This window comes from Ahaetulla prasina, chromosome 18, assembly GCF_028640845.1.
Source record: "Ahaetulla prasina isolate Xishuangbanna chromosome 18, ASM2864084v1, whole genome shotgun sequence".
NCBI lineage: Eukaryota > Metazoa > Chordata > Lepidosauria > Squamata > Colubridae > Ahaetulla > Ahaetulla prasina.
Genome location: NC_080556.1, coordinates 6,179,228 through 6,203,628, shown reverse-complemented (window position 1 = coordinate 6,203,628; position 24,401 = coordinate 6,179,228). Strand labels below are relative to the sequence as shown.

Below are 24,401 nucleotides of genomic sequence, written 5' to 3'. Positions count from 1 at the left end.
GACATCGTGTATCTTGTCACACTGTTTGTTTCAGGAGATAAAATACAGGGGGGGGGCCCCTCTGAGAGCCTCGCATATGCAAAGGCCCGGCGTGCTTTCCTCCTAACCCCAGCTCGGTTATTTACAGCTGTCCCCCTACCCAAACCTCAAATATTATTTACACGTTGTGGCAGGGACACAGACCGGAGACCCTCGTAAATTACATCTCAGTGGGAAAGCAGAGGAGTACCGACACTGGGGGGGGGGGCTGAAGAGAGACCGAAACCCCCTCGGCGGCTGTGTTCACACCCGTCCATAGCCATGGCAACCGGGTTTTTGCAGAGCGATGACCCCTCCACCCCCGCCTTTGAATGTCTAAAACATGCCAATGTTTTATAAAGGGGGTGCGATGCCCAGCTGTGCCACGTTCCAAAAGAGCCCCCCCCCTCCCCTCTGCCTGTCCACCCCCACCGCCACCCATGGTCCTTAGAAAGAGACCCCTCCCCATAAATCGCTTAGAATAATAATAATAAAAAAAGACGGCACAGGGTTATAAATAAGATGTTAAAAGGTTTCCAGAGGAAGTGGCAGAAAAGCAGATTTGCAAGACAAGGGTGTGTGGGGCGCAGGGGTATGTGTATGTGTTGTGTGTGTGTGTTGTGTGTGTGTGTATCTCCTCCTCTTGCAAAATAATTAAGGGTTTCCTTTGTTTGGGAGGGTGCCTGCTGGAAGAGGTTAGACTACCAAAGCATTTCATCTGGCTTGTTTTTTGTTTTTTTCATATTTTGCTTCCTTGCAAGGGGTGAATGTAATTCTGGAAAATTTCCTTGGTCCCAGTGCGGACAATCCTGGGCCATAGCTTTAAAAAAAACCCTCCTGTGTTGTGTTGTGTTGTTCTTAACTTCTCCCCTGCTCCTTGGGTAAAGATGAAAGTTATTCCCAGAAGGTTTGCAAACCAGTTTTAATTACAGGATGTGGAATTTGGGGAGGGGGGCACAGCAGGAAGCCCAGAATCAGGGATGTCTATTTAAAAAAGTTATTTTTAAAAGTTGGGTTTGGTTTTTTGTTTTTTTTTTTCATTCTCACAGCAAAAGGAAGCAGTCAACCAACCCCTTCACCATCCGGGGTCTCAAGTTAATATTTTAAATATCCAAACCAGGCGCCACGTTGGACCGTGAAAATTTATTTAGTGTAGGACAGCAAGGGGAAACACACACACACACCACATACGTGTATATGTGTGGGGAAGGGGGGGTTTAAGAGATATTGAAGCCGCAGGGAGAAGCCAACCACTTTGGGCGGGGGAAATATCCATAAAGATGTTTCAGAAGAAGGGGTTGGACTAAATGACCTCTCTAAGGTCCCTTCCAACTCTGTTAATTGAAGATTGAAAGGGAGAGCCTGCAATCCTGATCAAACCCCTTTGGGCTCTCCAACCCTGCGTCGTAGACCCACCCAGGATAATCGGACATAAAATGAATTATTGTTAAGCTGTGATTAAACAGAACTATTAACATTTCCCCCTGCTCTCTCACCCCCCCCCCCACCACTCCAGGAATATACTACCAAATCTTTAATAATAACACGATTCCTTCGTGTGTCTTTTTTTGTTGTTTAGTTATTCAATTGATTGCAGCCACTTAGTTAAAATGGATGTTTTTTAAATGAGTTCTTACTGCAGCAAAGATTGCAGGGTTATTTAGCTTGAATGTTGTTTTCTTGACTTTTTTTCCCCCTTTTCTTTTTTTTTTTGACACTTTCGTCTTGTCTGTGCAGTTGTTGTTTTTTAATCCAGGCCTCTAAAGTCAAACAGAAAACAATTCAGATCTTTTAGGAGAGAAATTAAAAAATAAAAATATTAGTGGGGTGAGATGCCAGGGGGGTTGCACCTTAATTCTGAACGAGAAGTGGAAAAGTCCTTTCTTTTATCTGCCACCTGCAGATTTAAAAAAAAATAAAATATCCCAGAAACTCAGCTAGGTATGCAGGAAAGAGTTGGGAGAATCTCATAAAAATTGTCCTCTGCACAAGTGGATAAAACAAGAATAACAGCTGGGCTGTTTATAAAGTATAAATATAAATTCCTCTGTCCCATCAAAGGAGGACTGTGGCATCTTCAAACTGAATTGATCCCCTTGTAATTTAGAATAGAACAGAATAACAGAGTTGGAAGGGACCTTGGAGGTCTTCTAGTCCAACCCCCTGCTTAGGCAGGAAACCCTACACCACTTCAGACAAATGGTAATCCAACATCTTCTTAAAAACATCCAGTGTTCCGAGCATTTACAACTTCTAGAGGCAAGTTGTTCCACGGATTAATTGTTCTCACTGTCAGGAAATTCCTCCTTAGTTCTTTAGACCACCGACTCTTAAAATAAGTGATTTGTGATTCCTCCACCGGCCAAAAAGCCCCTTAACAGGGTCCCCATTGTGCCCCAGTATTGTGGCAGCAAAACTAAACAAGATGATTTTGCAGAGAGCACCGCAATCTCCATTTAAGCCAAGGATATCCAACCTTGACAACTTTTTAAGACATGTGGACTTCAACTCCCGGAATTCTTCCCGGCTGGCTGGAGAATTCTGGGACTCGAAGTCCACAGATCTTAAAAAAATTTTTCCAAGGTTGGACACTACTGATTTAAGGCTTCGAAAGTAGCCGATTGCAAGGGGTGGATGAGCCAGGCTGGTAGAAGCAATGCCCTTGGTTTCCAGAGAGGTGAGCCCAAATAAAATCCAGTTTCTTCATTAGAAAAACGCCCCCCGCCCCTCATTTCCCATCAAGAGGCCTTGCCCACAAACCCCGATTTGCAAGGGAATGCTTGTCAGTTGACCCGAGGCAACAACACACCCCAAGGCACGGGTGAACCAGGTAGGCGTGCATTCTTAGTCTGGACATCCGGACTTGCGTGGCCAAATCACTTGAAGGGTTAATACCACTTTATAATGCCTTGGTAAGGCCACACTTGGAATATTGCATCCAGTTTTGGTCGCCACGATGTAAAAAAGATGTGGAGACTCTAGAAAGAGTGCAGAGAAGAGCAAGAAAGATGATTAGGGGACTGGAGGCTACAATATATGAAGAACGGTTGCAGGAACTGTATGTCTAGTTTAATGAAAAGAAGGACCAGGGGAGACATGATAGCAGTCTTCCAATATCTCAGGGGCTGCCCCAAAGAAGAGGGAGTCAAGCTATTCTCCAAAGCACCTGAGGGTAGAACAAGAAGCAACGGGTGGAAACTAATCAAGGAGAGAAGCAACTTAGAACTAAGGAGAAATTTCCTGACAGTGAGAACAATTAATCAGTGGAACAACTTGCCTGCAGAAGTTGTGAATGCTCCAACACTGGAAATTTTTAAGAAAATATTGGATAGCCATTTGTCTGAAATGGTGTAGAGTTTCCTGTCTGGGCAGGGGGTTGGAATAGAAGACCTCCAAGGTCCCTTCCAACTCTGTTATTATGTTATGTTAAATAGGTTGGTAGGGACCTTGGAAGTCAGCTAGTCCAATCCCCTGCTCACCCAGACCTGTACTAGGGATTCGAACCGCCGAACTGCCGATCTTTCTGATCGACAAGCTCAGTGTCTTAGCTAAGATACAACCTAGTCAGGCTGTATGGATAAGTTAACCCTAAAAAAATCAAAGGAAAAGAAGATTCTGAATATTTTATAACATGGGAACTATTCTACCGTTTCCCCCAAAATAAGACATCCCCTGATACTAAGCCCAATCGGGCTTTTGAGTGCATGGCAATAAGGCCAAGCGCTTATTTCAGGGTTCAGAAAAATATAAGACAGGGTCTTATTTTTGGAGAAAACATGGTATAAATGGTTAAGTAACAGATACTGAGGTTAGAGGAAATATGGGCCACACGAGAAAGAAAAAACTGATGAGTAAATATTTTGATGGTTATATAATTGATGCTATCGTGGAGGATAGTATACTTTTCAGTAACAATTGATATGATCACATATATGTTTATGTATATATGATTATAATGATGATGATGTTTATATGTTAACACTTTGGACACCTAGAAAACAACACTGTTCAACATAGAAATGGAATATGTGATATAAAATAATAAAAAATATTTAACACAAACAAAATAGTCCATCGGCCACTTAGGCTGGAATTTTGCAGAGTGCGGCCATCGGGGCAATTATTTTTACCCGTATGCTTATTTTACAAAAAACAACAACCCTGTTTTGCGTCGTAGGCTGATTTTGAATTTTCCAAGTATTTGGTACGGCCCACTTGAGTTGCATGTTTAATGAATAAAAGGGATAATAATAATGCTGTATATTTAATGAATAAAAGAGATTATAATAATAGTAATAATAATATTTAAGAAGGTACTTGGTTGGTACCTTGGATGCTGGCAGCAACCCCGTATCAACTATCAGAGCCAGTCAATGATATTTGTGGTGATGATGATGATCAGGGGTCTCCAACCTTGGTCCCTTTAAGACTTGTGGACTTCAACTCCCAGAGTTGAAGTCCACAAGTCTTAAAGGGACCAAGGTTGGAGACCTCTGATGATGATGATGGTTTGGTCTAGTGATTAAGGCACCAGGCTAGAAAGCAGGAGGGGAGTTCCAGTCCCACCTTAGCCACGAAAGCCAGCTGGGTGACATCGGGCCAGGCAGTCCCTCTCCTCTCCATACCCAACCCACCTCACAGGGTCGTTGTGAAGGGGAAAAACAAAATAGGAAGGAGGAAGGTGCCTTGAGCTACTTGCAGATTTGCAGTAGTATCTGCAATATTTGCAGATCCCTCGCATCCTGGACATAAACTGTTTCAACTCCTACCTCAAAATGACGCTATAGAGCCCTGCACAACAGAACAACTAGACACAAGAACAGTTTTTTCCCCGAAGGCCATCACTCTGCTAAACAAATAATTCCCTCAACACTGTCAAACTATTTACTGAATCTGCACTACTATTAATCTTCTCATAGTTCCCATCATCAATCTCTTTCCACTTATGACTGTATGACTATAACTTGTTGCTGGCAATCCTTATGATTTATATTGATATATTGATCATCAATTGTGTTGTAAATGTTGTACCTTGATGAACGTATCTTTTCTTTTATGTACACTGAGAGCATATGCACCAAGACAAATTCCTTGTGTGTCCAATCACACTTGGCCAATAAAATTCAATTCTATTCTATTCTATTCTATTCTATTCTATTCTATTCTATTCTATTCTATTCTATTCTATTCTATTCTTTGTCAAAAGAACGGTGCAAATCAATGCAGCAAACAAACCCCGTCCTTTCCCCACTTTGCATTGCAACCTTTGCAATGCCCCCCACCCCAAAAAAATAAAAATAAAAAGCCAGATCCTCCCTTTGCCTCGTTTGCAACCTAAAAACCAGGTCAGGCTGGTCCCAAAAACCCCTTCCCGCGTCGCGATCCAGGCCGGCTTTTGCAGCGCGCTCAGCGCGGCTCTCGGATCACATGTTAAAAGCCGCCGCTCCCCTCCCTCCCTCCCTCCTCCCCTTTGTAGTGTCAGAGGCTCCCCGGTGGCGATCGGGACCCCCCCCCTCCACTTCCCACGGGGCCCCTCCCGCTCAGGGCCCACCTGTGCCTCGCCGGACCTGGGCTCCCCCCTTTCTCTTTGCAGCTCCCCTTTTGCAGGTTAGGAATCTCTGCCTTCCTTCTTTCCTTCCTTCCTTCTTTCCTTCCTTCCTCTTTCCCCCCCCCCTCCTCCTCTTTCTCTCTTTTGCAAAACGCTCCTTTTTGGGGTCCTGGATTTTTTTGGGGGGTGGGTGGATGGGCTGCAAGCCCCAGCTCTGTTGCAATTTGCAGAGGGGGGGGGTGTCCCGGGGAAGCCCCTTTTTTTGCAGGATCGCTTGCTCTCTCTCTCTCTTTCTCTCTCTCTCTCTCTCTTTTTTTTTTTTGCATGCTTTTTTTTTTGCATTTTTTTTTGGTGGGGGGGCAAGCTGGATTGGAAAACGAGAGAGCTGCTTTTCCTCTTCTTCTTTTTCTCCCCCCCCCCCCCATCACCACTCCAGGAGGTGGTTTGGGATGGGAGGGGGGGGGGTCCGTTTGGCTAGAACTGGATTATTTGCCAAAAAAAAAAAAAAGTTTCTCCACCCCCCCTCTTTCCCTCCGCAGCCTCTGGATCCATCTTGCACCTAAGCAAAGCTGATATATATATTTTTTTCCCTTCTTGTTGTTTGTGGTTGTTTTATTTATTTATGTATTTATTGATTTTTAAAGGAAAACGCAGGAAAAATAAACGTGGGGTATTTTTTTTTTTAATTCCTTCCCTGCGAACAAAGCTACTTTTAATCTTTTTGTTGTTGTTGTTTTGAAAAACCCGATTTGTATTTATTTTGTAAATAATAACTATGGGAACTGTCAATAATTTTGTAAATTATTTTGTTGTTTCAAATAAAGGGGAAAGAGTTTTCCCACCTTTCCCTGCCCAGCTGCCAAAACATCCCTCCCCCCTTCTTTCTCAAGGTTTTTCCCAAAATGGGAAAACTTCCCTCCCCTTCTTCTACTGTTCCCCTCCCACCCCTAATCGTTTCCTTCCTCTGTTTAACCTGGAACTAGATATAGTGCTTTTGAATTTTCCCCCTGTTGTTTTTCCCTGGAATCAGCAGCTCGGCTTCCTAACAGCCATCAAGAAGGATGTATCTTCCTTTTTTTTTTTAACAACCCTTTTGAAAATAATTTCAGGGCCAGATGTGGAAATTAGTGCACCGATGAGCGGGGAAGGTATATTAACATATTTTTTCTTCAGCTTTTAAACCTCAGATTCATTTTGTGTGTGTGTCTGTGTGATTGAAAAGGTCTCACTCAAGGTCCAGGCCGTGCTGACTTGCTGATTTTTATTTTTATTTTTTTAATCACAGAAGCGGTTCATTAAAGGCCTCCGGCAATACGGCAAGAACTTTTTCAGAATCCGAAAAGAATTGCTCCCCAACAAGGAGACGGTGAGTATCCCTGGACTTTATGTAACTTGCTTTCATACACACAAACTACACACACACACACCTCTTGCTAAAATGCCTTTCTGCATTCCTCCATTTGCTGTGAAGGAGGAGCCTTTTTAACCCTCGATGGGCCTTCGGTCGAATGTTTTTTGGAGATTTTTTGCGTCTGCTTGTGCGAAGACACCGTCCGGAGTTTGGAGATCTGGTTTTGTCGGGAAGTCTTGTCTCTCCCGGAGAACTTCTGGGATCGATCCAAGCTTGTCGGAAGTGGAAATGGAATCCTAATCAAGCGTTGTTTTGTTTTTTTAAAACTCGGGAAGAGGATGGAGGAGGGGTGATTTAAAAGACGTCAGTATTAAAAGCTGTTTTAGTTTTCCCCCGCAGGGAAGGGGAGATCTGTGTTGGGTAGGTGTTAAATCAGATCTCCTTGATTTGGGGGGACTGGCAAGACTTGGTTTTGTCAGCTGATTTCAGGATTGGTTCTCCTTTGACCTGTGCAAAGCCTTTTATCCCAATCTGATCTGGATGTAATTTTGGAGGGGGTGCCCTGTTTATGCTGCTGGGGAAAAAGACAAGAGGAACCCCAGATCTCATCCTGGGCACACACACATCCTCTTTTTTTTTTTTTTTGAACTATTACCCTCTGACAGGATAATAAAAACAAGGACAAATAGGCTGAAAAACAGCTTCTAATCCCAGGAGCAATTACCGTATTGAATTCTACGGTGTAGTGCAATATCGGGTTTTCAATTTCGGTTCTATAGTGTGTAAAGGGTGTATGTTTGTGTTTTTATAGTTCTAACGTAGACTGAAGAAGGCATTTAATTCCGTTGTACCGTGTGCAATGACCCTAAAGGAAACTAAACTAAACAGAAGATCTTCGGTGGTTGGAATTGGCCTCTGAGGTCCATTAGTGTTGATCTGTTAGCCTCTGGATTCTTGTGGTGATCTATCCAGCGGACGTCAAAACAGCTTTAAACGTGCGTTTACCTCCTCTGGTGTTTTTGTGGCGGCCCGGGCATTTTTATTTCCAAGGTTTTGGACGAATTCTTTAAAACACAGCTCAGTGACAGTTCTGCACAAGCCCGACCTGTTGTGAATTGCTTGCCCTGAATGGAGGCAGGAAGTTCTTGTGATTGTGAGTCATGCTTTTCATTTTAATTGAATAACTGGGACCTGGCGGGGTTTTGTTGTTGTTGTTTTTTTTTCTTCTTCCCTGGTACAAAGGGCATCTGTTGAAATTCCCCGTTCTATGACCCAAGGAGCTGTCACGGTGCAGAATTAATGACGGCTTTGACACACGGATCTCCCCCCCCCTCCAATCCTTTTTTGTGTGTGTTGGTGTGTTGTGTCACCATCGCTGGCCTGACCCACAAATGGGTGATCAAGGGAAGAGGGCAGGAACAACTTTGCATTTTAATGACCTTTTCTCTTTGGAGAAGCGAACCTTTATACACCCACCGTGGGCACGCTTACTAAAACAAATAGCAGCGCTGGGAACTGATGGGTTTTCTCTCTCTCTCTCCCCCCCCCACCCCAGCCTTTCCAAGTATATTGTGAGCAGATCTTTGGGGCGGCGAGGGTAGCATGTCCCTCTGGAACGAACAGAAATATTTTTCATATTATTGTGACAGGTTTTTTTTCCCCCACCCGGCCTGGCATTGGCCAGTTGCATTCTGGGGAAAGAGTCTGTCCTGCCCAGGCTGAGAATTCTGGGATTTTGAGTTTGGTCCAGATTACAGCACTGTCATTCCTTCTTTTCAAAACAAACCGGGATGAACGGGATTAAATGCAAATTCCCTTTCTTCCTGCTTCCCACTGCTTTCCTATTTTACTTACCTGTTTTCCATCTTATTTTATCTTAGCAACTCCATCAAATGCTAAAAGGTAAAAAGGCAGACATCCGTTTACCGTTTTCAGTAGTCTGCCTTTAAAAAAAAAATAATTGCTCGAAGCCCAAACATTTTGAGGGTGAGATGCTACAGATTTGATAGGGGCCGTCTAGTGGTGAGCAACCCCTGACTTTTCCCCCACCCCCATAACCTCATATCTTGCTTCCTGCTTTCTCAAAGTCAGCTTTGAGACCGAGAGGTGAGGCAAGAAACACGAGCCTCTGTGTTGTGGCGATCCGTGATTACGTTTCAAGGTTTAAAAACCACAGTTTGGGGACTTTTAATGCCTAGAAGGTAACTTAGATGAACTCCACCGCTGGAGGTTTTAGGGGATAGACAGGACCAACTGTTCCACCAGGATAGAGTGAGATTCGTGGTTTGAGCGGAGGCTTGGACTAGAAGACCTTTGAGGTCCCTTCCAGCCCTATTGATTTCTGGGTTCTAGATTAGACTGTGATGTGAGAAACTGCTTCTCTCCTTGCTTCTTTTCCCCTTCCTCCTCTTGCTTGATATTGAGGGGATGAAGAGGGTCAGGACAGGGGTGAAATGCTCCCGGTTCGGCTGACCTGGTAGCGATGGCAGGCAGTGGTTCGGAGAACCGGTAATGATGGCAGCGCAAGGCTCCGCCCACCCGCCCGGTCGTCGTTGCTTCCTGATTTTAACCAGGAACTAACCTGTTTTTTACCCTCTGCGCATGCGCAGGAGGGTTTCTGCATGCGCAGGGGGTCCAAGTGTGTGCACGGCGCGTGCACTTCCGAACCGGTTGGGAAGGTAAGTAGATTTCACCCCTGTTCATGATTCTTTCAAGTACGGTTTTGCATGGCACAGTCCAAACTTGCAAGAAAAGAATTTGCTGTTGTTAGTTGCGAAGTTGTGTCCGACCCATTGCGACCCACATTCCTCCAGGCCTTCTTGTCCCATACCATCCTCTGGAGTCCATTTAAGCTCACACCGACTGCTTCAGTGACTCCATCCAGCCACCTTGTTCTCTGTCGTCCCGTTCTTCTTTTGCCCTCAATCGTTCCCAGCATTAGGCTCTTCTCCAGGGAGTCCTTCCTTCTCATTAGGTGACCAAAGGATTTGAGTTTCGCCTTCTAAAGAGCAGTCAGGGTTGATCTCCTCTAGAACTGACTTGTTTGTTCGCCTTGCAGTCCAAGGGGCTCGTAGGAGTCTTCTCCAGCACCAGAGTTCAAAGGCCTCCATTCTTTGGCGCTCAGCCTTCCTTATGGTCCAACTTTCACAGCCATACATTGCAACTGGGAAAACCATCGCCTTGACTGTAAGCACTTTGGTTGGCAGGGTGATGGGCAAGAGACACTCTGGTTATTGCCATTTTGAACCACTGGGCTCCAATGCAGGATCAGGGAGCTTGAGCTGGGCTCAGGTGTGGGGATGGGTGGAAGAGCACTCTGCACTTCCTCAGAAGCTGTCTCTTTTGAAATGCGTCATCCAGCCCTTGACTTAGAACTTGAGCACCAGAGAGAGAGAGAGAGAGAGAACCGGAAGTGCTCGGATTTCACTGGACCAGACGGAGCAGAGCAAAAAAAAACTCTTTTGAAGTTTCTCCATCAGGAGCCGGGAGGAGCAAAGAGTGCCTGGAATTTAATTCCCACTGTGGAGAAGTCTCTTTCACTTAACTTCTCTTCTCCAAACAGAGCTCCAAAAAAGAACGGTTTCCTGTCCCCTTGAAAAGATTCCCAGATGTCACGCAAAACGAACAAAGGTTTAATTGTTTAATTTCACCCAAGCTTGAGTCTCCCATTTCCCTCTCATTGAAAGGATCCTGCCCTCTGGTTTGTTTTATTTCAAAACCTGGCCTGGCACCTTTTTTTTAATTGCTCTAAAGAGTGGACATTTCCACATTCAAGAATAGGATAGGGATAGGATAGGATAGGATAGGATAGAATAGAATAGAATAGAATAGAATAGAATAGAATAGAATTCTTTATTGGCCAAGTGTGATTGGACACACAAGGAATTTGTCTTGGTGCTTATGCTCTCAGTGTACATAAAAGACAAGATACATTCATCAAGAATCATAAGGTACAACACTTAATGATAATCATAGGGAACAAATTAGCAATCAGGAAACTATCAATATCAATAAGTATCGTAAGGGTATAAGCAACAAAGTTACAGTCATAAGTGGGAGGAGATGGGGGGTGGGAACGATGAGAAGATTAATAGTAGTGCAGATTTAGTAAATAGTTTGACAGTGTTGAGGGAATTATTTGTTTAGCAGAGTGATGGCCTTCGGGGGAAAAACTGTCCTTGTATCTAGTTGTTCTGCTGTGCAGTGCTCTATAGTGTCATTTTGAGGGTAGGAGTTGAAACAGTTTATGTCCAGGATGTGAAGGATCTGTAATCTGCATGATTTTAGTGGCCCTTTTTCTAGTATATATTGTGGGGGGAGCCACACCTGTGGGAGAGAGGGGCATGCCTCAGGCTAGGCCAATACTGAAATCAAAGCATCAGTCCAGTTCTCACACATTACACTAAATCAAAACCAGATCGTTTTATGGCTTTAGATCTGTGGCACCAGCGACCGGTTCCGTGGACTGGAGGCGGCGTGGTTTCGTGGGCTGCCTGCATCCCGTGGATGGGGCTTTGCTTATATGCGTGGCCCAGGGGTTGGAGACCCCTGAAATAGATATAGATGAACTGAAGATTGTGTGTGGGGGTGTGTGAAATGCCCATACCTTCGCTACTTGTTCAGGAATGTGAGCATGTGCGCCACTTCTGCGCATGCGCAGAGGGTCAAAAACAGGGAGGTAATGACGCCCCGGCAAGTGGGCGGAGCCTTCCGGTGCTACCAGTTCACACGAGCTGGATAGATCCAGTCGGATTTCACCACTGCCCCCCAACCACATCTCCTTGAAACTACAATTCTTACCTCTTTTAAAGCTGCATTCGACGGCGCATTCGAGACCCTCCTGTTACGAGGTTTGGCCCAGACCTGCAAATTTTTCCAGAATTTCTCCTTCCTGGCTTTAACTGACCGGGCTTTTAAAGAGCCACAAAACTGGCTGTTTTTTGTCCCCTCCCCTCTTCCTTTTCGCATTTTCTATGGAAGAATTTTACTTGTCTCCAAAAATCCCAGCGATCACGTAGAATAAATAAGCCTGCTTGGAATGAGATGCGGGGGAACAAAACCTTTTAAACTCTAGTTGCTTAATTTCTTCCCAGGTATTTATGCTATTCGGGTTTCTAAGCCCGAAATGCATTGCTTTCCAAATCTCTCTTTCTCTCTCTCTCTGCATAAGAGAGTATTTTTAACTTCTGAAAGAGCCTGCAGCTAGAGATAGAAGTTGCGAGAATGTTTGCTTTGTAAATCAAACTTCTCCGAATAGGCACATCTGACAGAGAGGAGTATCTTCCCTCCCTTCAGCCCTCCAGCTTATTTCAAAGCCATTTTGTGTGGCTGCAGGGTGAGTTCCCGATGGGCAGGCTTTATATATAGCTTTAAACACTCCCCCATATAGATACATACATAGAGAGATAGAGATAGATAGATAGATAGATAGATAGATAGATAGATAGATAGATAGATAGATAGATAGATAGATAGATAGATAGATAGATAGATAGATAGATTTCAGTGGTGGGTTGCCCCCGGTTCAGACCGGTTCACAAGAACCGGTAGTAAAACTGGTGGGAGGCTCCATCCACTGACCCAGACGTCATCATAGGTGAACTGCGCATGTGCAGAAGAGCCTGAGCAAAGCGCGGGTGCGACCCGAACCGGTAGTAAAGATAAGTAGAACCCACCCCTGCCCTGTTTCCCCGAAAATAAGCCCCAACCGGAAAATAAGTCCTAGCGTGAATTTTCAGGATATTCGTAATATAAGCCTTACTCCCAAAAGTAAGCCCCAATTAAGCCTGTCAGCCAGATGGATGCATTTAGTACCGTATTTCCCCCAAAATAAGACCTAACCTTAAAATAAGCCCTAACGCGTCTTTCGGAGTAAAAATTAATATAAGACCCGGTTTTATTTTCAGGGAAACACCGTATACCCTGTTTCCCCCAAAATAAGACATCCCCTGATAATAGGCCCAATCGGGCTTTTGAGCGCCTGGCAATAAGGCCAAGCGCCTATTTCAGGCTTCAAAAAAATATAAGACAGGGTCCTATTTTGGGGGAAACACAGTATATCTATAAGAACACCCTACTGTTCAGGTTTTTATGGACCGTTTCTCGGAAACCGAACCCTTGAGGCCTGTTTGAAATCAAAATGCCCAGCTCCCATCGTTGCAACAAGACCATTTCGGAGAGCTGAGCTGGGGCCAGTGGGGAGAAAAAGAAAGAGGCCCGTCCAGATTTGAAAACCGGATTTAATTCTTTAATTTACTTCCTAGAAATTCAGGCCGTAAGATGTTTCCTAATCTGTTCGCCTTGCATGTGCCTCCGTTATTCGTAGCCTCTTCTTTCATTTATTTTAGTTTCGGTATCTTCGCTGCCCCACGGCCCTTCCTCCTCTTCGTCTATTTTTACCTCTTTCCTTCTCCCCATCCTCCATTCTTTTTTGGAGAGCAAAATTTCCAATTTTCCTTCTTTTTGGGGGGAGGCTTCCGTTATTCAAACGACCCTCTTCCTTCCGATGATACGGACTTATTCTAGAAGCGAGCTTTGTTCCTTCTCGCCAAACGAACCCGGGGGGGGGGGGGTTGCATTTTACATCTTGGAGGAATTGATTAAAACGAGAGAAAGAGAGAGAGAGAGAGAAAGAGAAAGAGAAAGAAATAAATGAATAAACCCGCCTAATCTTCTCAATTATTACTTCTTACGACCTGCCGCGTGGGTTTAAATGATTTGCTTTGTAACGAAGATCAGACAGACAGCGTTCGCTAAGCCCATAACCATGGGTGAGCCAAAACACGTATCTCTTTTAAGATCTTAAAAATCAGCTGGTTCTTGAAATTGGGGGGGGGGTTTATAACAGCAGGGGGGTCTTGTAAGTTTGGGGGCTTTAGCTTGGCATCAGGGGGTGGGGAGAGAGAGAGAGCCCTGGGGCCAAAATATCTCAGGCCACAAGTTATACCTCCCCCATCCTAGCATTGTGCAATCTCATTTTTCCTGCCATTTTCACCATGGAAGATTGCAAACGAAAACATTTTTTGCTTGCCAATATGTGAAAGATTGATTAAAAAAAAATACAGCATGCTTATAAGCTTTCTGCCTGCAGGGAAGGGACTGTCTCTAGCCAAGGTCTAATCCCAGAATCCATAAGGCCTAGAAGGGACCTCAGAGGTCTTCTAGTCCGACCCTCTGCTCAAGGCCAGGCGTCTCATTCCATCCTGGTTTAAGTGGTTGTCCTGTCTTACCCCTTTTAAAACCTTCCATTTCTTGGCTTCCTTGTTAGGTTTGGATTCCTGTTGAGGTTGGGGGACATTTGCCCTTCTCCTCCCCCCCCCCCCGTTCACCCCTCCCTCAGCTTACCATGTCTTCCCTGCGCCCCCCCCCCATTCCAAGGGAAACCAAGGTCACAGCTTGAGGGGGGGGGGACCGTGTGTGTGTTTGTGTGTGTGTGTGTGTTGGTGAAAGGGAGCTATTGGGGATCATTCAGAGAGCTGAAAAGACAGAGCCTCATTTGTGACGGTTGCTTTTTTTTGGGGGGAGGCATAGGCTGGCTGGTGATCTCTACCCAGGGCAGTGAGGGCAAAGCAGGCCGTGCCTTAGAGGTTTTGCAGTCCTTTCCTCACAGCTTTGCTTCCTCCTCCCCACCATAAATAGCCGACCTCTTAGCTGGTGAGTGCGGAGCGGGACGGACGGAGCTGGGGGTGGGGGGTGGGGGGATGGCCAACATTGGCCGGGCGAGCTGGACTTCAGAGACAACCCACCCCCCACCCCTTTCCTTGTCCTCCCAGCATTTATTCCAGGAAGGTGGCTGCAAGAAAGCCTTAAATCCCTCTCCCTTTGGGGTTATAGCCTGAGATTTCTTGCCCTCTTCATTTACAGAGTTCCTGGGCTCGCACAGAGTTCCAGGCGCCCAGGCGCGCCCCGGATGTGCTGTGCAAGCATGTCTTTTTACTGAAGCTGAAAGGCTGCCCCCCCTCTTCTCTCTCTCTCTCCCCTCCCCTTCCAGCCTCCTGATGCACCCGAAGCCGAAATTTTCCATTAGGCTGGGAAGCGGCTGCCAACATAAACAAGCCAGCTTTTTCAGGGTCTTTTCTTCTCCCCTCCCTCGCAGTCCGCCCGCCTGCCTGCCCTGTTCCTCTGCCAGCCAGCTCTGCTGCTTCCCCTTGGTGGGTATTAACAGTAGCAAGCGGGGTGGGGTGGGGGGAGTTGGTTCTGCAGGCTATTCAAGGCTCTCTTCTCTTGATGCCATGTCCATCCGTCAGTCCCCCCCCCCCCCTTTTTTTTTTTTTTTTTAAAACTTGCTCTTCCGATTTTGGGCCTGGCAGGATGTGCCCGCTGGTGCCTTCTCCTCATCCCGTCTGTGGCCAAAATGCAAGGAAGGTGTAGCGTATAGTGGCCTGCGCCTGGATATTTGGGGGGTTCAGGGGTGGGAATTGGCATTTGAGGAGAGCCAAGGTGTGGGTACTGCCAACTTGTGTGTCTTCATCCCATTCTGTACCCCTCAAAATTCTCTTCTCTTTCTGTCTCTCTTCTCTTTCTATCTCTCTCTGTCCCTCTTTCTTTCTCTCTTTTTCTCTCTTTCTCTTTCTCTCTCTGTCTTTCAATCTCTTCTTTCTCTGTGTTTCTTTTTCTCTTTCTCTTTCTGTTTCTCTCTTCTCTTCCCTCTTTCTTTTTCTCTCTGTCTTCTTTTTCTGTATCCCTCTTTCTTTCTATTTTTCCCTTTCTGACTCTCCTTAGCGCTCTCTTTCTCTTTCTGTCTCTCTTCCGCCCCTCTTTCTTTCTCTCTTTTTCTTTCTTTTTCTATCTCTCTTTCTCTGTCCCTCTTTCTTTCTCTCTCTGTCTCTCTTCTCTGTCCCTCTTTCTCTCTTCCTTTTCTCTTTCTCTGTCCCTCTTTCTCTCTCTCTCTCTCTTTCACTTCTCTTTCTCTCTCTCGTTCTCTTTGTTTCTGCCGGTCTAAACTCCTGGTAGTTGGCTTGTGGTCCCATCGTACTTCCCCTGTCAAGTCCGAGAACTCTGATTGCTTAGAGAAGACTACATTTCCCAGGGTTCTTTGCGGCACTTAGTTTTGAAGATGAGCAGAAGGTCAGGCTCATTCAACATTTTATATATATATACCCAACATTATACTTAGGGGTTAAGAGTGTATGTGCGTGCATGCACGCACACACACACACAGAGTGCCATCAATATCCCTGCTCCTCCTATTTTTAGAACTTTTTTTCAGCTTCTCGTGATTGTAATCTGTGTTTATATGTATAATTTTTTTAACAGCTCTACATTTTATTACAATGTAAGCCGCCCAGAGCCCCCCTCCCAACGGCAAGATGGGCAGCCTATAAATTTAATCAATAAATAAAATAAAATGTGGGGAACGCTCCCTTAAACTTCTCCACGTCTACCAACATCTGTAAACATTTAAAAAAAAAAAAAAAAGCGGGGCTACAAGCCATATTCCCTCGGCCTTTTGCTAGCTGGCTAGTCTGTGATTGGCCGCACCTACCCTGCGGCCATTTTGTGAGAGTGCCCGCGTACCCCAAAGTCTAAAACCAGGATCCTGCCTTTCTATGCCCACACACTCTTTCCCACAAACCGTAAAATCAGCCGTGCTCCCCCTTATTCGTGCCGCTGGCTCTGCTTTCTAGTTAGCCCAGGAAGGTTGAAACCTCGGGTGTTTGCTTTCCTTTTGCAGGTTTCCTGTGTGTTGGAGGTTAAAATGGGATGGATGGATGGTCAGCACAAAGCCCCTGATGCTGATGCCAAGCCAGCCAGCTAGTGAAAATTTGGGGGAGGTGGGGGGTTACAGAGAGAAAGATACTGCAGTAGAAATGGGAAGGGGTGTCTGGCTTTCTCCCTTCGTGGGCAAGGTCTGTATCACTCTCTCTCTCTCTCTCTCACACACACACACACACACGCACATATAAACACGCACACACCCCGGTGCATCCCTTCCTTGCACCCCGTGCCAGCACTCGAAGTAGCTTGGCCCTTACCTCGACAGCAATAATTGCAGTCTTTCATGGTTTTGCTGGCTAAGGCCTTTCTGGATTTGCTTTAGAGAGATGGTTTTCCCCATCCTGTTCCTCCCTTCCCGTCCTCCCCCCCTCCCGTCCTCCCCCCCCCCCCGCATCTTTTGGTTGATGGGAAATCCCCTCTCCTCTTCTTTTTTTCTTTTCAACTTTTTTTTTATAGCCAGCCTTTATTTTGTAAGTTAAAAAACATTGGAATTGTGGTTTGAACCTTCGGCGTTTGTAATTTGGTTTCATGATCTTCAAAGGTTGGTTGTTGTCTTCCTCCTCTTCCAGCACCACCTCCTCCTCCTCTTCCTCTTCTTCTTCTTCCTTTTCTCTTCCTCTACCACCACCTCCTACTGTTCTCCTCCTCTTCTTTCTCTTCCTCTACACCTCCTCTTCTTCTCCTCCCTCCTCCTCTTCTCCTCTTCGTCTCCTCTTCATCATCTACCTCCTTCTCCTCCTCTTCCTCCTCTGCCATCACCTCCTCTTCTTCTCTTCCTCCTCTCCTCCTCCTCTTCTTCTTCCTCTTCCTCTACCACCTCCTCCTCCTCCTCCTCTTCTTTCTCTTCCTCTACCACCTCCTCCTCTTCTCCTTTTTCTCCTCTTCTTCATCTTCCTCTACCACCTCCTCTTCTTCTCTACCACCACCTCTTCCTCCTCCTCTTCTTCTCTTCCTCCTCTCCTCCTCTTCTTTCTCATTCTCTGCCACCTCCTCCTCCTCTTCTTCTTCTTCTTCCTCTACCACCACCACCACCTTTTCCTCTCCTCCTCTTCCTCTTCTTCTTCCTCTTCTTCTCTCCTCCTGTTTCTCGTCCTCCTCCTCGTCCTCCTCCTCTATTTTTCTTCCCGCTCCCCCTCGTCAATCTTCCTCCTGCGTTAAGGGCCAAGTTAGCCTTTCCTTTTCGATGCAGGCTTTCTTTCTTTTTTCCACGCCCCCAAGCCAAAGAGCAGGGATATTTATATACTCCCCTGTTATTCCTGTCATTGGTGATGACTTTATTTTTAATGTCCCCAGGCTAACAAACTCACTGGCTTAAATTATGGTTATGGAGGCCTGCATTGAAACGTGGAAATAACCTCCAACTCCAAAACACAAACTATTATTAGCCTAATGTCATGTTTTAACAAAATAGACCACAGGGCACCCCACCCCCACCCCCAAATACTCTCTTCCTGACTCGGAGTCACGATCAGCTTTTTCTCAGCTGGGGGACCCATCTGATACTTGGGGTTATTCCAAAAGGCCACGGGGTCTGTGTGAATGTGAGTGTGTGTGTGTGTGTGTGTGTGTGTGTGAGAGAGAGAGAGAGAGAGAGAGAGAGAGATTCTCCTTCTCTCCCTGTTGGGAGAACCTCAACTCCGCCAGCTGATCTTTTCGGAACGTCTACAGGTAGTCTACTGAAGTGGTGTAGGGTTCCCTACCTAAGCAAGGGGTTGGACTAGAAGACCTCCAAGGTCCCTTCCAACCCTGCTTATTCTATTCTATTCCATTCCATTCCATTCTCCATTCTCTATTCTATTCCATTCTCTATTCTCTATTCTATTTTATTCTATTCCATTCTCTATTCTATTCTGTTCCTTTCCAGCCATCGACTTATGACTGCACTTGAGCCCAACGCTTCTGACACTAAGCAAGACGATGGCAGACCTCACACGGTTGTTAAGTGACACCACCACCACCACCCCCGTTTTACAATCTTTCTGGCCACAGTTGTTAAGTTAGTAACACAGTTTGTTAAGTGAATCTTTCTTTCCCTGTTGACTTTGCCTGTCAGAAAGTTTGCAAAAGAGGGATCACGTGACCTCCGGACCTCGTAGCCGTCATAAATATGAAACAGTGATCGTGCATCCGAATGTAAATCGCGTGACCATGATTGGAGGGTGGGTGGGGGCGGATGCTGGCATCAGTTGTAAGCGTGGAAAAACGATCCTAAGTCAGGGGTTCATTTCAATGCTTTTGTAACTTTGAATGGTCACTAAATGAGCTGTTGTAAGTCGAGGATCAGCTGTACTGCGCTCTGTAGCAGCCGCTTTGATCCGTTGAGGAATCTGAGTGGCCCCTTTGCTTTTTTAAAAAAAACAAAAACCAGGAAGTTCAGAAACAGGAGACAAGAAACAATTATAGCAATGTTGCTTTCCTACAAAGAGCCCAAGAGCCGTTGCTGCTCTTTTAAACCTTATGGGAGGAAACAATCATCTCCTGGCCTTACTCCTGAGTCGTCCTTTTTGCTTTAGCTGCTCTTGCCTTTTGGCAACTCTTCGCATGTGTGCATTAGGAACAGGCTCCTCCTGTTCCTCTGCCTCTCTGCTATCCGCCTCTGGAGTCCGCTCATTGCTCCCAGATGGCCCTGGCCCCATCTCTGCTTCTGATGCAGAGCCCTCGTCCAGGCCTTTCTCTGACTCCAGGACTCTCCCATCGTCCTCCCCAGCCTCCTCACTGTCCGACTCAGCCGCCAGGTCCACAGGCTGCCGGCAGACCACAACAGCCCACGGCATCTGTGGAAGACGGTTAGTTTTTCTCAAAAGAGCTATGCCACCGATGCCTTTGCTGGAGAGATCACCCCTTCGCCAGTGTCCTCTTTATTGCCAGCATATAATGATGTCCGTCCTTTCAAAAGCTCCATCTATGGCTTCACAGAAGGCCAGGTTTTGCGACGGCCGGACACCCCGCCATCTCCCAAGATCAGAAATACCCACAAATAAAACCACTCGGAGTGTAATTCATTAGCTTCCCTTGCAGGGCACCGTCCTGACCAAGGACACAACAATAAGTTTGCAGGTTTCGTTGTTAGATCTATTATTATTTTTTCATCATCTTCTAATGGCCCGGCGAGGGATGGAAGACCAAGCGAGCGTTTCCCCCTCCCCCTGTCATGAGATTAAGGATTTTATTGATCCAACAGTCCCAGGGCCTGCTATTATCCGGTGCCATTTGATGTGTCGGATATTTCCTTCCCTGCTTCAGAAGTGAATTCTTGGGTTGCCAGGCTTTTCAAGTTTATTTTAAAAAAAGAAGAAAAAAAAAGAACAGAACGCAAAAGAAAACAACACCAGGGATCAAAAGAAGGACCCCGGTGTTAACATCTGCCTCTTTGGATTGATTTGCTGTTTAGAGGACTTGGAAGAGATATCTAATCCTCTTCGCCTTTTATCTCCCGAAGCTTTTAACTAGAGCGTGGGGGCTAATTTCTTCAGAACAGGAATGGAAACCAACTTGCGGAGGATTGGTTGTGTGTTTACCTCTCTCTTTGCCGCGGTCATTGTCAAATTTTGAACGGCTTCCTTGGAAATCTGGAAAGATTCAGTTCTAGGTAAAAACGTGGAGAGACAAGACAAAGTTGTGTATTTTTAGGTCCACCAGAAGCTCCAGATGGCATTTCCTTCACCCATTTTATCTCCTTGGCAATAGCCAGTGCAGGACACAACCAGCTAATAGTATAAACATCTGGAGAAAGAAGGGACGGAATTGCAACGGGGGGGGGAGCAAGATTTGGGTGAAGAGGTGTATGTGTGTTGTGTGTTGCGCTTTTAGAGGAATGCTCTTTCTGTATCCCGAAGATCGTATTTTCCCAGCTTTCCCCGTGCCTATAAAGAAGACAAGGATATCTTACCGTAAATGCCATTTAAAAAAAACCTTCCGCTTCGTTTCTTTGTTCCAAACAATCTTCTGTATTGTGTACTTTCTGAAGTGTGTGTGTTTGTGTGTGTGTGTGTGTATGTGTTGAAAACGGCCAAGCTTAATTGTGTTGCTGGGGAAGATGTGGCTTCTTGAGAAGGTCCGTAGTGCTCTCTGAGCATGGTGGTTTTCTTCCGGACGTTTCATTACCTAGCTAGGTAACATCATCAGTGCTGATAGGGAGTAGGGTTTGCTCTTGGTTTATAGAGATGCGGCTTCTTTTTGAGGTCTTGTTATTTCAAAATGTCGTTGTTGCGTGCTGAGAATCTTGGGGCGTTCTCAAGCTGCATATTGGGGTGCTGTTCCTGTGCCCTTGTTATTTATTACTATTTTATTTCCTCTTATCACAGTATGGTCAAAAAACAGGGTATTGCTTTTCGTTTAATAGTGGAAAACCATTTTAAAATGGATGTGCACAGAAGATCCCTAAAAATATTAGCATAAGTGAGTTTAAAAAAAAAACTTATAGCAGATTTTTGGCTGATCCTTCAGTTATTTTCCTACGTCAACTTGCTTTGCTACAAAGGCATGTTTTTGGCACAGCTCACATAAACACGAAACATTGGAGTCAGAGTGTAAATTACATTGTACCCTGTTTCCCCCAAAATAAGACATCCCCTGATAATAAGCCCAATCGGGCTTTTGAGCGCGTTGGGCAATAAGGCCAAGCGCTTAATTCAGGGTTCAAAAAAAAATATAAGACAGGGTCTTATTTTCGGGGAAACACGGTAGTTGTTTGAGCTGAAATCAGTCAATTTTTGCTTATTGGCACGAACTTTTAGCATTAGCAAAATTAAATAGCTTTTGCAAGCAGTGCAATGTGACTAGAACCAGGCCAGAGCAGGCAGGAGAGAAGACTGGAATTGGATTTAAAGATGGTAGGGGGAGCTAAACAAATAAATGTCCACCGAGCTATGAATTTTGGTTTAGAGATTTGGGGTCCCACAACTAAATAGCTCAGGATCTTTTGGAACTCAAAGAGGTGAAGTCCACGCCGTATCGTCAAGATAGATTTCCCAGTTGTGTCTCTGCTGTTTCCCCGTGAAAAGGTGGAATCTCTCGTGCGCTAAATTTTTTTCCCCCAAAAAATGAGAAGAAACTGTGCCAGAAATGGAATGGAGAAACAGAGGAAAATATATCGATCCAGGGGTGTCAAACTTGATTTCATTGAGGGCTGCATCAGGGTTGTGTTTGACCTCGGGGGGCCGGGGGAGATGCATGGGTATGGCCAGGGGGCGTAGCCAGGGGTGAAATCTACTTACCTTCCTTACTGGTTCAGAAGTGCACGCACCGCGCGGGTCACGTGCGCGTGTCACATGCGCGTGCATGCACAGAAGGTAAAAAACTCATTACTTCCTGGTTAAAACCAGGGAGTAATGACACCTAGGTGGGCGGAGCTTTGCTCCGCCATTGCTACTGGATTGCCGAACTACCAGCCACAAGCACTACCGGATCGTGCGATCTGGACCAATCCGGGAGCATTTCACCCCTGGGCATGGCCATGGTGAGCGTGAGTCATGTTGGGGAGACCTGTGGTGGCCAAGTGCTAATGCAGGACTTCCCTGAGACCCTCCCTCATTCTCATTATAATCTCTTTCCTTCCCTCCCTCCTTCCCTCTTTCCTTCCTTTTTCCATCTCCTTTCTTCCTTCCTTTTTCCATCTCCTTCCTTCCTTCCTTCCTTCCTTCCTTCCTTCCTTCCTTCCTTCCTTCCTTTTTCCATCTCCTTTCTTCCTTCTTCTTCTTCCTTCCCTTCTTTCCTTATTTTTCCTTCCTTGCTCTCTTCCCATCTTTTTCTTTGCCTTTCCTCTTTGCCTTTCTCCTTTCCTGTCTCTTCTTGTATGCTCAAATGCAAAAGGGGAAACATTTCTCCTTTCGTTTTGTTTTTAGGTTGTTTTGATAGCCTTCTGCCAGCAAAAACGGAGCTGGGGGGTGGGGGCACGCTGCCCTCCGAGCTCCGTTTTCGTTAGCAGAGGCACCGCGGGGCTGGTCCTTTGCTGCTTCCAGGCCGGCCCCGCAGGCCTTGAGTTTGACATCCCTGACATAGACGAAACCTTGATTCCGTCCTGACGTGACACAGCCAGGGGAATTTCCACAGGTGTGAAGGTTTCCATGTTGTTCCTCTAGCAGGAAACGGCGGTTCCGGCCTGCCGACTTTTTGTACCTGCTGATCCGTTGAGCTTCATCCCGTTAGTAATAATTACCTGACTCTTGGCACCTTTCTTCTTTGCCGGGAGATGCCCATGGCATGCTGGCTAGACAGACAAATGATTGTTTTTGAGCAGCCCCAGAGAGAGCGGTTGCATGTGTGCACATTAACTAAAGCCCTTCAATTAGGCAACAGACCTTCACGAGAAGTTCATTTGAGGTCACCTCTCTCTTCCCGCGCCTTCCTTTCAACTCTCCTTGAACCCACCTCATCCATCCTTGACAAGGGAATCTCAGCTTTTATCCCAAAGTTAGTCTTCTGTTGAGTGACCCCAATCTTGTGTTCTAATATCTGAGGGGGCTGCCACAAAGAAGAAAAGGATGTGGGGTGTTGTCAACCTATTCTCCAAAGCTGGACAAGAAGCAATGGATGGAAACTACCGTATTTCCCCCAAAATAAAGACCGGGTCTTATATTAATTTTTGCTCCAAAAGACGCATTAGGGCTTATTTTCCGGTTAGGTCTTATTTTGGGGGAAATATGGTACTAAATGCATCCATCTGGCTGACAGTCTTTAATTGGGGCTTATTTTAGGAGTAGGGCTTATATTACGAGCATCCTAAAAAAATCATGCTAGGCCTTATTTTCTGGTTAGGTCTTATTTTGGGGGGAAATACGGTACTAAATGCATCCATCTGGCTGACAATCTTAACTGGGGCTTATTTTTGGGAGTAGGGCTTATATTACGAGCATCCTGAAAAATCATGCTAGGCCTTATTTTCTGGTTAGATCCTATTTTGGGGGAAATACGGTACTAAATGCCTCCGTCTGCTGACGGTCTAAACTGGGGCTTATTTTGGGGGGTAGGGCTTATATTACGAGCATTTTGAAAAACCACGCTAGGTCTTATTTTCCGGTTGGGTCTTATTTTCGGGGGAAACAGGATATTACAATGGAGAGAAGCAACCTTAGAACTAAGGAGAAATTTCCTGATGGCGAGAACAATTAACCTGTGGAACCGCTTGCCTCCGGAAGTTGTGGGTGCTTCATCACTGGAGACTTTTAAGAACAAGTTTGGACAACCATTGGTCTGAAAAAGATATAGGGCTTCCTGCTTGAGCAGCGGGTCGGACTAGAACCGTAATGGCGGACCTATGGCACATGTGCCACAGGTGGTACACGGAGCCATATCTGTGGGCACGTGAGTGTTGCCCTAGCTCAGCTCCAGCGCACAGGCGCTCACAAGGCAGCTGATTTTCGGGCCTTCCGGGCCCAGTGTAAGTCGGGAAACAAGCCAGGAGCCTGGGAAGGCCATTTTTGCCCTCCCTAGGCTCCAAGAAAGCCTCTGGAGTCTGGGAAGAGCGAGAAATGGGCCTACCTTGCCCACCGGTAACCTTTTTGCCATCGCATGCCAAAAGCGGAGGGAGCGCGGGGGTGCATTGAATGATGGGTGTGAGCACGCATGCGCACGACCCCACCACCACCACCCCGTGACCCCCACTTTTGGCTTGCGACAGCAAAAAGGTTATTCGTCACTGGACTAGAAGATCTGCAAGGTTCCTTCCGACTCTTGTTATTCTCCTCTTCTCACATCATCTTGGGCTCTTCCTCTGCCTCTCAGCACCTTTTATGGGATCCATCCCCATTTCCACCCTTAGCCAGGGTG

General features: G+C 45.9%; 1 protein-coding gene across 4 annotated transcripts in view; it reads left to right on the top strand.

Moving 5' to 3' along the window:
* Positions 1-24,401, top strand: part of RERE (arginine-glutamic acid dipeptide repeats) — a 282,778-nt gene that overhangs the window by 227,365 nt on the left and 31,012 nt on the right. For all 4 annotated transcript variants that reach the window (XM_058160874.1, XM_058160873.1, XM_058160875.1 and 1 more), the window contains one exon: positions 6,852-6,932. In XM_058160874.1, the coding sequence (XP_058016857.1) occupies positions 6,852-6,932 (81 nt within the window). The remainder of the gene's footprint in view (positions 1-6,851; positions 6,933-24,401) is intronic.